The sequence below is a fragment of the Chelmon rostratus genome, chromosome 18 (assembly GCF_017976325.1).
Source record: "Chelmon rostratus isolate fCheRos1 chromosome 18, fCheRos1.pri, whole genome shotgun sequence".
NCBI classification, from domain to species: Eukaryota; Metazoa; Chordata; class Actinopteri; order Chaetodontiformes; family Chaetodontidae; genus Chelmon; species Chelmon rostratus.
The window spans coordinates 16,083,457-16,095,105 of NC_055675.1; the positions used below are offsets into that span (position 1 = coordinate 16,083,457).

An 11,649-nucleotide genomic window follows, 5' to 3' on the forward strand; every position below is an offset into this window, starting at 1 on the left:
AAAGCACCCAGCTGCATAACCCAGCCCCTTTATTTTAATGGGGTATTTTAAAGGGTAGACATTAGAAACACACCTACAAATTGACCATGAAGTTCAGTCAAATCTATCTGAAGCAAATTTAACAAATTCTGAACATCATAACATTTACGATTACTATTTATTGCAGTGCTGCTGTGTCAGCATGCTTTAATTCCAGCTAGGTGTGCGTAACGTTAATTATCTGGGCCCCTTTAACGTAACTCATTATAACTATATTGTCGAAAGTGAAGAAACGTGGCAACTCCTCCAACTTCTTCCACCGTGGTTTACTTATAGGCAGCTAAGCAGAAATTACATGAATTGCGTATGTTTTAGTTTAGAGTCGTAACTTACTTGTTTGAAAACGTTGTGGTTACACCACACAAACAGCAGACAATGTTATTTCTGTCATTTAGCAGTGGGCGGCGCTGTGTTCTCTGCCGGCCGTTTTCGCTCTGTTCTTTGGAACCTGCCTAGCACCGATGCATCATGGGATACAAAATGTCTCGCAAGAGTGTTGTCTAATGCTAATTTACGAGACATAACTGCAACTAGATATATATTTTAACGTTTTTTCAGCTGTTGTTGTGCCACTATATATATGATATATTAACTGCATTCAGCTGTCGCCATGGTGAGTACAGAATGTCTTCTTTTATTAGCATTAGAAAACTTGATAGCTTTAAGCGCATTTTAGCTTTAGCTTCGTAAACGTAGCCCTGGTAACGTTAAGCACCAAAGGACAGGGAACATAAGCGTCAGTATTTCTCTGAGTGTTCAACCAGCCGTTTCTAAACAACTACGATTAAAGGCATTTTGTTACATGTTTTAAAAGGTTAGGTGGAACTTTGCCGTGTGGTAATTTCTCAGCCTTATTAGCCTTCGTCCTGGAACGCATCCGATTTCAATGAAAAACTCTTTCCTGTCTCAGCCAGGACGTAGTCACACACAAATACATTTGGCCTAAATATGTGTCTTTGTTCATAGTCAACGAAAGCGGAGTCCAGAGTGTCCAGCACCAGCTCCAGAACAGATGAGAGGAAGAGGTCAAGGAGCAGAGGCAAGACCAGCTTATAAAGCAGACACATGCAACTCACCTCACATCAAACACTCGACTCATGGATAGACACATGCACTGTTTTGCCGTTGTTCTTCTTATTATCAATACCGTTTTAAGGATTATCTGTTTTTAGACTGCACACCAGATAATTCTAGACTGTAAACCACATTCAAGCCTTAAGTGCTTGTAGAGCTGAAACGATCTTCAGCTTCTCAAATGAGAGGATTTGTTGCTTTTCTTTGTCAGTGATAATTGTAAACTGAACATTTTTATTTTTGTCAGTCAGTTTAAAATGTTAGCCTTGAACAAAAAATGCCTTTTAGTGGCCTCTTGACATTTAAAAAAAATGCAAGAATAATGTCATTTATATTGATATTGTATTTGTACTGGCCACAACAAACTGATTTATAGTTATCTGGACTGGACTGTTTTTACTTACCTCTTTACTAAATGCAAATACATGAAAATAAATAGTACTGAGAGGTATATCTGAGTGAACTCAATCACCACTGTCAGTAGACCTGACAGCCAAAAAGGCAAGTTTACAGCAAGTTTACAACTTGTGCTGCTGGCTAATTTATGAATGGTAGTACTATATATTGGTGTTGTTGTCAAGCGTTCCTGTTTTTCTTTTTCTCCTGGGAGTGTTTTATTCTTTTATTCTTCTTCTAATATATGTATATATTTTTTCCACATACCACTCTCCAGCCTGGTTTAAAAGTTGTATTTTTATATTTATTAATGGAAGGAAGAAAGGAGAATTTTTATTAATTGGTTTGGTTTAAAGTAGAATTCCTGAATAGTTGAGTTGTTGCTTACCAAAACAGCAGATGAAGCAGTTCGTAACGATTTTTTGATGGTTGGTTTTAATTTCTTACTCTTAATAAGACCCGAGTGTTACGTTCTGTGCAGTTACAAAACAAGGCTTATCGTTGTTTTTCTGTCTTGTGTTTATTCAGGACGAGAAAAAAGGAAGCGGAAACGCAGCCGTAGTAGATCTTCCTCGTCATCCTCTTCCAGTTCATCGTCGTCATCGTCATCATCTTCATCTTCTTCGTCCTCTTCTTCGTCACGTTCATCACGCTCATCCAGCCGCAGTCGGAGTAGCTCAAGCAGTAGCGGTAGGTGTATGTTTAACATCTGGAATCACTGGCTGAAAAAAATCTTTTGTGGTCAGTTAAATTTCTCATAAAATACATTTTTAACAGATTTTCTGAGCAAAATTGCCTTTTTATTAATTTTCGTACAAAGTGCTTTTTAAATCCACATGTAGGTCTATTTTTATCACCACAACAGCACCGATATTCATAAATTGATTCATTGTGTTTTTTTTAGACTCCCGGAGTAAATCCAGAAAGCAGTCTAAGAAAAGGAAAAAGGAGAAACAACACAAAAAAGTAATCTTGTGCATTTTATCTCTTGTGTTTACAATTTGAAGGAACTTAATTTGAAGTCACTCACTGAAAGTCCAAATTATTTTTGCAGAAAGGGAAGAAAGAGAAGCGGCATAAACGTAAAAAAGACAAGAAAGCAAAAGGAGGAGGAGAAAACTCGGGACCTGTACAGATCTCTAAGGTAACTGCCCATTAAGGTCCCATTAGACAAAAATTTCTTTGACCAAAAATACAAATGTCAAAAATAAATGTGCACATATTCTACAATCCAGATTCTGAAGAAGTTGGGACACTGTGTAAAACATAAATCACAGACAGAAAGCAATAACTTGCAAATCCTTTTTGACATCTAATCAACAGTGCAAAGACAATAGATTAAAATGCTTGACCTCATCAACTTCATTGATTTTTGTAAATATCTGCTTATTCTGAATTTGATGCAGCAAACACGTTTCAATCATATTGGCTTTTGGCGCCGTCCCAGGGGGCAGCCTGTAGCAGCATCTCCCGTCGTGTTTTTTAAGTTTTCGTTTATTTGTCCGTTCGTTCTTTTTTTATTATTATGTATATATTCTTTTTACTGCTCGCTATTTTGATATTTTATTATGTATAGTTTGCGCTTTATAGTCTTATTTCAGAATTTTTCACTTATTTCACTGTGTGTCATGCTGCTGCTGCTGCACTGCAATTTCCCAGCTTGGGATAAATAAAGTATATCTATCTATCTATCTATCTATAAACAAGTTGGGACAGGAGCAACAAAAGACTGGGAAAGATGTGGAATGCTCCAAAAACACCTGTTTGGATCATTCCACAGGTAAACAGGTTGATTGGTAACAGGTGATAGTATCATGTTTGGGTATGAAAGGAGCATCCTGGAAAGGCTCAGTCGTTCACAAGCAAGGTTCACCACTTTGGGAACACATGACTGTATAAAGGATGTTACTACATGGACTGAGGGACACTTCGGAGAACTGTTGTCACAGTTTGCAAATAAGTGCATTCTTGTGTTTATTTACGTTTTACACAGCATCCCAACTTTTTTGGAATCAGGGTTGTAGATGCTTGTTGATGCTAATAAATTTTGCACATTTTTGGAAGTTTTTGCCAGCCCAAACATGTATTAGTGTGAAATGCATGCTACAGTTGATTGGTTTTTGTGTGCCACATAAATGCAGAAACTTCGAGATCTCAGTAATTCTTTTGTTCCCTGTTTGCCCATATTGATTCTTGTAAGTTACACTTGTAATCACAGGCTAATCATGTAATTTTATAGGTCAGCTTCATTTTTTTCCTTTTGTTATACCCTCAAACTTCCTTTTGTTTTTCTTTCAGTACTTGAAGGACCGGAAGAAAGGCAAGTATAGCATGATTTCAGGGAAGAAGATAAAGATGAAAGTAAAGAAGTCCAAGAAAGACAAACAGGTAGTGTCACTGTTTTGGTGTCAAATGGGCAACCAAGTGTGCAGTTGTAGTTTGTGAATGGATAATTTACCTTCGCTCACATGTGCCTTTTTTTCTACAGCGGGATAAAAATCGTGCAGAACTTCTTGAGTTCTTGAACTCTACCCTGTGATGACACTGTGGACACCAGTAGTGATGCTAAGGCTTGGACACGTCGGCAGAACTCAGGAAACGACAACTTAGCCTTCCAGGAGAACAAAAATGAAGGGTTTTCTGAGAAAGGGATAAATACGACTTGCATCGATGCACAGGGGACGCACAGAGCCAGATAGAGTGAAGGAGCAGCATCTCATGCAACAGAGTGAGATGCGTCCATAGTGCTGCTGGGGCGGCCAATTCTTTAGCTTAGCCTGATAGCTTTGTTGTATGAGAAGTGTTTATGTTGAACAGTGACATCTAAAAGTATTTGTGGCCAGCTAGATCAGGTGAAGGTGAAAACTGTAATTAGCGAGCATCAGTCAAAGCATTGAATGGGGATAACTGCCCGCGACCAGCTTCTTAATTTTGCTTATGGTTTGAACATATTGTCGCCCCACAGACTGAATCAGCTGGACCAGTGATATTGTCTTTTGTTTTTATTCCACATTCTTCTTCCTTGTTCAAACCAGGCACCTACACAATTCAGCTGGAGATTTAGGTCTCTTATGCGAGTTAGTAAGCCGCTAGCCTCGAGCTGAGAGAAGGAGAGGGCTACAGAGGTCTGATTAACTCACTTAGTTCTAACTCCACACCTCCACTTTTTTTTGGTTTGCTTTGTTTTCAGACGTGTGGTCTGCAGCCCAGACTGACAGCTCTGACTACAGTGACATCACTTGACGCAAATGATCAGATTTCATACAACTCCCTCTGAGGCCACAAAAGGCTTTATACATCTTCCTTCACATATGCAGTCCTCCATCCCAAAACTTGGTGTAAAATTGCTGAAGTTCCCGTTTACCTTCTAGTCAACCTTACTACATTTAGGATTACCCCATACATTTTTTTTTGTAGATAACTGACCATCGTGTTTCCAGAGTAAATGTCGGCTATGGAAACCACAGTGTTATCAACGTGTACTGATACAGTTTTTAATGTGCACATTTTGTTTAAAATGATAAGAATTGATTGTGTTGTTCGATGATAACTGTATGTCTTATTCATTACATTCACTCCCCCAAATTCTGTCATGAATATTTTTCAGCATCAGTCTTTTATTAAATTGAAATATAAAATACAATCACAGTTAATCCCCTAGTATCAATCCAGTTGAAAGCGTTATATGGATGATGGAGTAAACCTGTTGTGTACTGTTGAATTTTGCTGTGTGACAAACAGAAAAGAAACAGCAATAAACTGCTGGAAAGATTTTACTTTGAAATCTGGTAACATCTCTGTCATTTTTTGCTGGCTTGTTGCACAAGGAAAGCTCTTGGCTTGCTAACCTTGGATGAGTTATTGTGTTGAGTCCTTGTGTGCTGTCGAGAGAAAACAAAGAGCAGTCGGGAGAGGGAGAGCGTGAGTCACCCTCTGAGTGACATTATGTGAGCATTGGCTATTACTTATCATTTGTCTAAAGACTAAATGAGTAACATTTATCTGTAAACGTCATGCAAAAATTCCTCCATCAAAGATAATTTACCTCCGCAACCATTTTGTGTTGTAAGATGGAACAACACCAAAATATTTCATCTGTTCCTGCAAAATTTCAAGAAAGCCTTTAATTTACATAAATTATGCCTAACAGGCTACAGTAAATAGCCCTCAGTGCTTAGATGCCAATGTCTACAAAATACAAGATGCATCAAGAGGCAATAATCTCAAAAGGTTGAAACTGTTTCAAGTCCCAAAAAAGTGCACCAAAAAAAGATACAGGAGATCTGAGAAAAAAAAACATCTGATGTTGCCCTCGCAGGTGTGAAGATAAAGCAAGATATAGCTCAAATGCTGATTGGTCTCATACTGAAAAGAGGAGGAGGATTATGGGATTCATTCTTCCTCGCTTGGTGCAAAGTGGACATACTGCAGCAGAGGGTCCAGGAGTTCAGCACCTGTGCCAATGAATCGTCCCAACATCACTGTCCCATGAACGCCCCGCATCACACAACCTTACTGCTGTTGGTTCCTTTGTATCTGAAGTCAGGCATGCTCCACACCCTCTGCAACCTCTCCTCCCCCTCCATCCCTCTCTCCACATCCTCTGACACGGTTTTGAGGTCACTCAACCCAGCCCCCTCGGCCACAGTGGAGGTCAGGCCCACCGTGCTTCCAAACGGGTTGATCTTGATGCGGGACCTGAAGTTCATGAGTGACATGCTCATGGCACGTTTGTTGTTCCACTGGCGGGCGAGCCGCTGGGCTTCCTGCTCCTCCTTCAGCTGATCCAGAGACTCCAGGAGGACGGAGCGAAACAGGCTGGACACCTCCTGCGCCTCGGGCTCATTGGCCTGCATAGCCTCCCTGAACCTGTGCAGAACAAAACACGGAACACCTGTAACCAGGTGCAGCAGAGCACACGTCTGACCACACTCAACCACACCATCACTGTGATGACAGAGGGGAACAAGAGGGCAGTGAAACATTTATTTCCAGCCTCTTGTTCAGTTACTCTTTAAAGCTGCTATAACATTTTTGACCACTTGGGGGCAGTGGAAACAAAGTGTGAACACTGACATATTGGCACCTTTGACATTTTGTTTATGATATACCAAACCCTCATTTAGACTCAAATACTGTATTTACTCCTCTTTTAGCTCTGGTTTGGTTTCCACCATCTCCTGAGAGAAGTATATTCCTCTTTAGCTGCTACATGCTCCACTATATTCACCAGTTAGTCACTAACTTGGTGGTGGTGAGCTGAAAGATGCTAAAAAGCTCTGTATAGAGCTGAGGGAACCTACATCAGGTGATAATTATCTGCAAGTTTGTTACCCAAGTTTGTTGTAACCCATTTCATATTACACAGTCATATGTGATTTGATGATTGGATAAAAATATTGATTATAGCCACTTTAAAGCAAAATGATTTGGTCGCGGGTACTGAAAATATGGACACAAAAGCCAGTTCAATATCAGAATCAGTTCACGAGACAGTAAAAAAAATAAATGTCTCCATCCTTACCTACAAACATGAATGAGACAAAAATCTGCGTGTTAAAGTGCATCTTTAACACACAGATGATGAAGGACAAGTGTAGGACTAAAACAAATGCAGATATAAAGCAGAAATGTGACAATAACCTCAAGGCTGGAAACAAGGGTTGTGTTGTGAATTTGAAGCAGGATTTTTATTCTGGCCTTTGAGTGAAAAAGAGAATCAGCATGGATCACAATCATCAGGCCCCCCACCTTTGTGACCAGCACAGTCCCGCAAACCCCCCCCCAATTACTCCTCCTCCTGCTGCACTAACAAGAGGTGGCGAGGCCTTGACAAGCCTTTAAATAGACGTCTATCTGGGAACCTGCTTCCCAGTAAGTGCTTCCAGTTAACAGATGATTGGCCTGCTTCCCTCTGCTTAGACACACACACACACACACACACATACGTTAGCTCTGAGGAAAAATTCTGTTGTTTGGTTCACATTCGCCATCACAGTCATTTTATTGTAGTGCAACCCTTAAATTTTAACCATCACTGGGACAGTTGATTCAAATTTTCTCAGTGAAAGTGGATTTTTTATTATTATTGGGCCCCAGATGTACTTCCGTTCAGAGAAAGCGTAATTACACTTCGCAGCAAATCTGACAACAGAGGACTCCTCATCTGCAGCTAATTAAGATTATACAAACATGCTCCAGTTGGTCCCTGTTGTGTGTGTGACTTCCACTTAGCATTTAGCACCTCACTGCTCACTCACAATAACACCAGTCAAAGTGCCTCCCAAAAACTGTCAAACTCTAACAAGGCACCTGAGGCCTTAGCAGGTCTCTGTGAACAGATGCTCGAACAAGCTCAGGATGTCTGTGCTGCAGATTAAAGGACGGAGACATCAAAGACTTACAGAGTCATGTGTCCCAGACGAAGCCTCTCCCTGTCCCTGCCAAGGACGATGCTTAGGCTTTGTCTGGCAGCAGCATGTGGTGAAATCAGAACAGGTTTTCATGGACTTTAAAGGGCAGGGTGGACCTGAGCCACCTTCTTCCGTTAAATGCTGATTTTTGGTCATAACTATAAAATCAAGAGATCCTGGCTGGAACCAGAACTTCCAGGTTCAAACCACATTCAAAAATCCCATTGACGACTCTATTAACTGAAGCTAAAGCTTTGGAACAGAGCTTTTCTCAACAGTATGTCGTGTGGCTGGTTTCATATGTTTAGATAAGGCTTCTTGAAAAATGATCTAATACTGTTGTTTATTCAATATCTTCGTTTTAGTGGCCTTTAAGGAACATTTCTAATGAGTCCTACATGTTGCTAAATGGCTAAATGGCACAGCTCAACAGAGGCGAGTCCACGAACGAGTCGAGGAGTCATAGCAGAACAAAAAGGACCGAACACTGGAGACATTTTTAGACTGCGGAGATTACAACTAGAAAGTTAGAAGAGAGCCTTGGCGGGTTTTATGGACATGCAATCAAGTGCCCGCATTACACCTGCTGAACATTAGCATTTCAGCATCGTCATCTGTGAACGCTAAATACATAATGATAATACATCCATGTTGTGGCCTTGTTATCATACTGATGCTAGCATTTAGCTCAAACCACTGCTAGGGCTACGACCTCTGTTGAACTAGATAAGCTAACAGGTACAGCATCACGGAGCCGCTAATGTTAGCATGGTTGTAGTTTCTTAGTCGTGTTTATGTAAATTGCGAAATTTTAAACTGAAAAGCAGTTGACTGTAGTTGTAAAATAAATAAAGTGAGGTTAAAAAAATATGTATTTAATTCTGAAATGAACTGGAGTAAGTATAGTACCATAAGATTTGAATACCCAAGTAAAGTGCAAGTCCCTTAAAAGCCCATGGATTTAGGGGGATCTATTGGCAGAAATTCAATATAATAACCATAATTATGTTTTCATGAATGTATAATCGTGTACAGTCGGTGCCTTAGAATGAACTCTTTATATCTACAGAAGTATCGGGTCCTCTTCTACAGAGTCCGCTAGGTTGCACCACCATGTTTCTACAGAAGCCCAGAGCGGACAAACCAAACCTAGCTCTACCCACGGGCTTTCACATGTTTTTGTGTTTTTAGCAGCCACCGTAGATTCTCTTTGGGTATACAATTGCAATCTGCGCCCTCACCACTAGATGCCACTAAATTCTACACACTGGTCCTTTAAACTGTATTAAGTAAATGTTCTTAATTTCTGACTTTACTCTTCAGTCCCTGTAATGATCAGCTTTTGCGTCTCCTTACTTGAGTATGATCATGCCGCAGCAGGGCGGCGGCACCTTGGAGCAGAGGTCCTCCAGGCCCAGCTTCTCCCCAGTGCTGATGCTGTAAGAGGGGCGAGGCGTGTTGGCCAGCCAGCTGTAGTCCACGCCGGTCTTGAGCCGCCTGTACTCGTTCTCCCTCTCCCTGTGCTGCCTGTCTGCCTCCTTCAGCTGCCAGCTGAGCTCAAGCATCAGGGTGTCAGTGACCACGTCGGCCGGGTCCCGCCGGGGGCTCCGGTAGTACGGCTCATTCCAGCTGAACCAGGAGGCCATGGCCTTGTCCTTCTTCACAGCCCCCTGGTGAGTGAAGAGTAATCACATGTAATCATTACACTGAAGTGAGTAGATGTGACCAAATAGTTTGAGATGTTTCCCCAGTTTAATTGATTTCAGATTGGATTTTGACAAGACTGTGTGTGCATGTGCGTGTGTGGAGAATTACAGGAAAACACACACTGCCTGCAGATTAGATCTGCTGCTTTTATTAAAAGTAAGGAATTCATAATGAGGCATATTGGAACGGTTGTACAGTAATTGAAATCTTTGTACTCTGCAGATCTTGAATGTGAGACCAGTGAAAAAAAAAAACAATACAGAGTTGCAGTAAGCTAGTGAACATTGAATTGATTGAATAGTTCAGTTGATTAAGTGAGTTTCAAGGCTGTCTAATTAAAATGAATATTTATGATGCCAAATCCTCTGAAGTCTGTTCCACCACGTACTGTTTCCACATCTGGAGTCCCAAAAGAGGCTCTTTTGTTCTACAGGTGTCATATCCACTCCCACAGACATAGTCAGTCCTTTGTTTGCATTGTTTTTTGTGATGAAAGGACAAATATCGAACAGAGGAGGCTGATGACGGTGTTGTGAGTCATTAATTCAAAGTAAAGTTTGTTTTTTCACCATCACAGTGAAAAACAATTTACATTCTTAGATCCGAAATGATTAATCAATTAGTGGCTGCAACAGATATCTTTGGGTTTTAGACGGCTGGTTAAACAGAACAAGGCATTTTAAGATGTCACTTAATGCTAATGTTAATCAAAATAATAATGCTCAGATTAATCTCTGATGAATATAATGAGTAGTTGCAACCCCAGGAGTGATCTCGCTTACACTACGGCAGTCCACAGGCTGTGGGTCATCTCCTCATTCTGCTTTACTGTCTTCTTTTATCAGGCTGCCTTTTAGTTTTGTAACTGTCCTCTCTTGTGTTAATGTGTTCAGGTGCTGGAGTTGTCCTTGAAACCTTGCTGGTTTTGCCTCTGGAGGTCAGATTATGAGCATGTGTTGGGAAAATAAACCCACAGAGTGAGATTAGTCGCAGCGCTCTGGACCAACCCTTCAAAATGGAGTCAGTCTCATCCAGCCAAGACTCATCCAGTGCCTCTGTGTGTGACTTATTCTATGTATTATATCGTTTCTTTGAAGATTATTTTACAGAATGATTACTTTAATGACTGACTAATCATCGTTCTCAATATTTTCATCTATAAGACATGAGAAAACAATAAAATAAGAGCCGAATGATGATAACATGATGTCCTCAGGTGTCTTGTTTAGTCTGACCAGCAGTCCAAAACCACAAAATATTCAATTCATAATCAAACAATACCAAGAAAATCAGCAAATTCTCACATTTGAGAACCTGTAACTATCAGATTTTGAGCACTTTTGCTTCAAAAATGACTTTTCAGTATAGTTTCTGGTTAATTTTCCGTCGATCGACTCATTGCTGTATTGCTGTTCTCATGTTCACCAGCTTTTGGGACCTCCAAAATTGACGTATTGGCCATGAATAACAAAAAATAGGTTTGTGGATGGCTTGAACTTTCTTCCTCGTCCCTGCTGCTCATTGTTACAACCAACATTTTCCACACATAGCTGTCGCTGGCATGGCTGCTTTTAACAGATACAAACAACACATCAGCGGCCACGACCATTTGGTCCAATTTGTTAAGATAGGACAGTTAACAGAAGAAGCCTTTGCTTACCTCTTCTTCTTCTTCTTCTTCTTCTTATTTAAATTTCTCTTGCACTCCACAAGAAACAAAATCAGTGAAAAGCAGAATTTGAAAGTCCTCAGAGATCAGATGTCTGCAGGATGCTGAAGAGAGAAGTCTGGCTGAATGAAAAGCAGAGAGAGGAGAAACAGATTCTCTCTCTCTCTCTCTGCTCCTCCGTCCTCTCACAGTCCCACAGTATTATCTCCTCCTCTCTCTCCCCTCCTCCCTCCCCAGGAGCCTCCCTGGCCTGCCCTTACTTGTTGCCGGAGGTTGGGGGCACCATCTCCAGCGGGAGCCATTGGATCACGGCCCCTGATGAAGTGCTTATGTAGCTTTTTACGATTCGCC

The 11,649-nt window shown here is 40.8% G+C and overlaps 2 protein-coding genes across 2 annotated transcripts; one reads left to right on the top strand and one right to left on the bottom strand.

The window, feature by feature from the left end:
- Positions 1–515: 515 nt before the first annotated feature.
- On the top strand, positions 516–5,280 carry si:ch211-22i13.2 (uncharacterized protein LOC553945 homolog). The gene is made up of 7 exons (XM_041958885.1): positions 516–652; positions 1,006–1,078; positions 2,038–2,199; positions 2,414–2,475; positions 2,564–2,653; positions 3,808–3,897; positions 3,998–5,280. The coding sequence occupies exons 1-7, from the start codon at positions 650–652 to the stop codon at positions 4,046–4,048; spliced, it is 531 nt and encodes a 176-aa protein (XP_041814819.1). The 5' UTR covers positions 516–649; the 3' UTR covers positions 4,049–5,280.
- Positions 5,171–11,425, bottom strand: rd3 (retinal degeneration 3, GUCY2D regulator). Its single transcript, XM_041958884.1, has 3 exons — positions 11,290–11,425; positions 9,279–9,592; positions 5,171–6,378 (listed from the first exon to the last, which is right to left on the bottom strand). Exons 2-3 carry the CDS (start codon positions 9,566–9,568, stop codon positions 6,012–6,014), a joined length of 657 nt encoding a protein of 218 aa, XP_041814818.1. The 5' UTR covers positions 9,569–9,592; positions 11,290–11,425; the 3' UTR covers positions 5,171–6,011.
- Between the last annotated feature and the right edge of the window lie 224 nt (positions 11,426–11,649).